The sequence below is a fragment of the Sapajus apella genome, unplaced genomic scaffold, assembly GCF_009761245.1.
Source record: "Sapajus apella isolate SASKATOON/1434 unplaced genomic scaffold, GSC_monkey_1.0 scaffold12, whole genome shotgun sequence".
NCBI classification, from domain to species: Eukaryota; Metazoa; Chordata; class Mammalia; order Primates; family Cebidae; genus Sapajus; species Sapajus apella.
Window position 1 is genome coordinate 5,572,816 of NW_022436952.1, and position 4,756 is coordinate 5,577,571.

General features: G+C 46.5%; 1 protein-coding gene across 3 annotated transcripts in view; it reads right to left on the reverse strand.

The window, feature by feature from the left end:
* The window catches only part of SOCS7 (suppressor of cytokine signaling 7), a 53,103-nt gene that overhangs the window by 6,191 nt on the left and 42,156 nt on the right, over positions 1–4,756 (reverse strand). For all 3 annotated transcript variants that reach the window (XM_032279822.1, XM_032279824.1, XM_032279823.1), the window contains one exon: positions 4,360–4,510. In XM_032279822.1, coding sequence (XP_032135713.1) covers positions 4,390–4,510 — 121 coding nt within the window. In that variant the 3' untranslated portion in view covers positions 4,360–4,389. The remainder of the gene's footprint in view (positions 1–4,359; positions 4,511–4,756) is intronic.

Here is a 4,756-nt window from a genome sequence, read left to right on the forward strand (position 1 = left end):
AGAAAAAAAAAAAAAAAAAAAAAAAAAAAAAAATTAAAACAGTTCAACAGAATAGAGCCAACATGGAGTGAAAGAATAGCCAGCCCCTGGAGCAGAGCAGCACACCTCAAAAGGAGAAGGGAACCTGGATGCTGAACGCTTCCATGTGTGCCACAGCTGGCTAGGGATGCAGCAGTGGCCTTTGTCAGGGGGACCTGAGCAGCCTATGACTTGGATGACAGAACAAGGTCCTGAAATAACTAATAAATATATCCTACCACCTAAATTTTCTCTCCCTTTCCCTTACCCCTTAATTTCCCACCTACTTTTTTCCTGAGGCCCAACTGCTCTAGGGATTAAAAACAGAAGTGAGCCCCTGGAGTAACCCCTTTTGAACCTGGCTAGAAAGAGCTCTATATTTCTTTTCTTTTTTTTTCTGAGATAGAGTCTTGTTCTGTTGTCCAGGCTGGAGTGCAGGGGCTTGATCTTGGCTCATTGCAATCTCTGCTTCCTGGGTTCATGCGATTCTCCTGTCTCACCCTCCCAAGTAGCTGGGACTACAGGTGTGTGCCACCACACCCGGCTAATTTTTTGTAATTATAATAGAGATGGGGTTTCACCATGTTAGCCAGGCTGGTCTCGAACTCCTGACCTCGTTGATTCACCTGCCTCAACCTTCCAAAGTGCTGGGATTACGGACATGAGCCACTATACCTGGCCAGAGAGCTCTATATTTCTGCAGCTTGTGTCAACTGGACAGGGTCAACACAGAATCACAAAGGCCAGTGTTGCTTCCACCTTCCGACTTGAGATAGGCACTGTTCTAGCCATTACTCTGTATCCTGACTCCAAACCCCTGGCATGAAATTCCCCAGGTAACAGCACACATAGACCAAGCAGGCCATTCAGATGTCCCAAATTAAAATCAACTTGAACAACAAGAAGTCATAACAGCCAAATTTCATACCCTAAAGACCCTTCCTGGCTGGGCACAGTGGCTCATGCCTGTAATCCCAGCACTTTGGGAGGCCAAGGTGGGTGGATCACTTGAGTGAGGTCAGGAGTTTGAGACCCAGCTGATGAACGTGGTAAAACCCTCTACTAAAAATACAAAATTAGCCAGGTGTGGTGGCACACACCTGTAATCCCAACTACTTGGGAGGCTGAGGCGGGAGAATTGCTTGAACCTGGGAGGTGGAGGTTGCAGTGAGCCAAGATCAAGCCATTGCACTCCAGCCTGGGTAACAAGAGCAAAACTCCAAATAAAAAAAAAAAAAGAAAACTTTCCAATGGGAAGTGTTACTTCCCCATTTTACAGGGCTCCTAGGGTCTATACCAGGAGCAAGTTCAGCATTAGGCTTATTCTTTGCCACAGGCATCAATCCTGATGTCACAGCAAAAAGGGATCCTGCGAGTTCAGTTCAAACATTTGCCGATACGTGAGTGCCCCCAACACTCAAGACAAATGGCTCCCCGTTGGCCTGTTCCTGATCATGCCACGCCCTTCCCAGCTGAGGCAGGGCCTTCATACCTCTAGGTCCCCTTGCGCAGAATGCTCTGCTCCAAGGCCCTCCCATGGCTGGCTCCTTGATATTTGGGTATCAGCTAAAATGGCACCTCCTCACAAGGCTGTCCCTGACCATCTAAACTTGAGGAGTACCCCACCAGTAATCACTAAACTTCACCCAGTTTTATTTTCCTCACAACATGTACAGTCACCTGAAATTAGCCCATTCATTTATGTTCACGTTTGCTGTCTTTCCTTACAAGAAAGGAAGCTGAGTGAGAACAGGGCCTTTGCTTTGCTCAGCACTTTATTCTCAATTAATTCAAACTGGGTGCTGAACAAACACAAATATACAGGTATCTGCTGAGTGGAAGCTCTTGAGGAAAAACATCCCAGTTTTGGAACTCTCTGTTAAAAACGTTCTTCTGGCCGGGTGCGGTGGCTCAAGCCTGTAATCCCAGCACTTTGGGAGGCTGAGGCGGGTGGATCACGAGGTCAAGAGATTGAGACCATCCTGGTCAACATGGTGAAACCCCGTCTCTACCAAAAATACCAAAAATCAGCTGGGCATGGTGGTACATGCCTGTAATCCCAGCTACTCAGGAGGCTGAGGCAGGAGAATTGCCTGAACCCAGGAGGCGGAGGTTGCGGTGAGCCGAGATCGCGCCACTGCACTCCAGCCTGGGTAACATGAGTGAAACTCCGTCTCAAAAAAAATAAATAAATAAATAAAATAAAAATAAAATAAAAACGTTCTTCTAAAGTTGGACTGAAATCTAGTTCCTTGTAACTTACATTCATTTTGGTCCTTGTCCCTGTCTCTTTTTACTGTGACATGGGAGGGCCTTGGAGCTGAGCATTTCGCGCCAAGGAGACCTAGAGGTATAAAGGCCCTGCCTCAGCTGGGAAGGGCGTGGCATGATCAGGAACAGGCCAACGGGGAGCCATTTATCTTGAGTGTTGGGGGCACTCACATATTGGCAAATGTTCGAACTGAACTCGCAGGATCCCTTTTTGTTGTGACATCAGGATTGTTGCCTCGGGCAAAAAATAAGTGTAATGCTGAACTTGCTCTCCACTGGAACCACCCATAGGAGGTTAATCACTCTCTTCCTTGGGAAAACCCATGAACTGCGTCTTTCAGCTAACCATCCCTAAAACCTCCATGCTCCAGGTTAATCACATTTCTTTCTAGGCCCTTTATTTATTCTTCATATGATGACGTTTGAGCTCTCCAACCCCATGAGATCTTTCTCTGAACGCGCTCCCTGTTTATGTTGGTTCTTCCCACAGCACTGCACCCACAGAAGTGGTGCTCGAACTGAAAGGCCTAATGACTCTTCAAGGGTAGTCAGGTAGGTGGACCTCCCTAGTGCTCTCTCTACTTCTCACCCTAATCTCAACTGCAAAGCCATCATGCAGAGAAATCCACAGACACTAGACATTAGATGTTTAGTCACTTCCAAGGCATACAACCTGCATATAATTGAAGAAATGATGAGACTGTACATCTACTCCAGGATCCTTTAAATTGAAACTGTGTAGCCTCCCGGAGTTACCATTTCTTAATCTCTCCTCTTCATTTCTTCTCACATTGTTAATCCTCATAAGCCTAGCTCACAAGCTTTCCCCCAATAGCACAGGATCGGGGACTTCCAGAGCCAAGAAGAGACACGAAGCTAGATTCACCTTTGCCATGGCTAAAGAAAACCCATGGGACCTAAACCCTAGTTGTCACTCTCTCCCATTAGGAAAAGAGCAGAGAGGGTGGAGAGATTAAAGTTCCTTTTCTTTTCTTTTTTTTTTTTTTTTTTTTAAAGACGGGTTTTCACCATGTTGGTCAGGCTGGTCTTGAACCCCCGACTTCAGGTGATCCACCCGCCTTGGCCTCCAAAGTGCTTGGATTACAGGCGTGAGCCACCGCGCCCGGCCTCAAGTTCCTTTTCACTTGAAGGCCACTGCTCCCATGGGATTTTTTCCTTTATTCTGTGTGTAGGGTGGGACTAAGGAACATGGAAGAGATGCAGAAGTATTCAGTGCTTAAAAATGATACTCCACACCAGAAGAAAGCAGTCACTGCACACTGGCAGTCAGTCTTGCTCGTCACCACCACCACCAAAGTCATGGTTCCCTGGCAATTGTGTTCCCTACTCAGGAACCTGGCCCCACAATGCTTACTTTAGTGCAATTTAAAAGACTAACTGGAATTCATCTGCACAAACCAGTATTCCAAGATATTTTATGAGAAAATAAATGAGGAGAACTGCGTAATGATGGGAGAAGAGCTTCTTAGATAAATGAATTCCTTAGTTAATTTGTAATGGTCTAAATGGAACTCTAAAAAGAGGACTAGGCTGGTTTTTTTCCTCATCCCCATATTCCAGGCTGTGGGACATGGTGGAGTCTCACTGAAGTGCACGCCTGCTGCAATTAAAGGTATGTTTGAGTCCTCTTTGATCAAGTTTCCTTTCCCTTTAGCTTCCTGCTTTATATGCCATTTGTGCAATATTGGGGAGATCAGCTCAAGTCTGTGTGAGAGGAGGCTGCACTCTTTATTTTTTTCAATTACCCTCTCCTTGACAGAGGCTGCACTCTTAGCTACACTTGGCTGTCCCCCTCCTTACTCACATTCAGCGATTAGCTTGCACATTTCCTGGCAATCTGCTTTCACATCTTTCACGTCTGTCTGCTTTTCTCCCAAATGTGGTGGGTGCCCTTGGGGACTCCATGGTCAGATATTGCCATTCTATGGCCAAATGCCTAGATCAGGGCTATCCATGTAGGGAGTTGGGGGGAGGGGGCCCAAGGCTCAAGGCATGATGATGACTGCCCAGGAAGAAACATGGCTGGGCAGTGCGGCAGAGAGTTCATACCCTTGGTGGCGCCCAGCAGGGAGCCCCTCGCTACGTGGAGGGTTCCACCTCTTGCTTCTGTTTGGAAATGAGCTGCGCTTCCTTTAGAGACAGGTATACCTCTTCCTGAGGATCATAGTAGTAGAACTTTCGGATATAAGAAATCAGAGGTCTGTGAAAAACAAATGAGGGATATACATAAAGGGTTTTTATACAAAACATAAAAGAAGTAACTCCTTTGCTCAACTCTTCATTTCCTACATGGTTGAGACCTAACAAAATTCCCATTTTCTCAATTATTTTTTTTTTTTGAGACGGAGTTTCGCTCTTGTTACCCAGGCTGGAGTGCAATGGCGCGATCTCGGCTCACCACAACCTCCGCCTCCTGGGTTCGGGCAATTCTCCTGCCTCAGCCTCC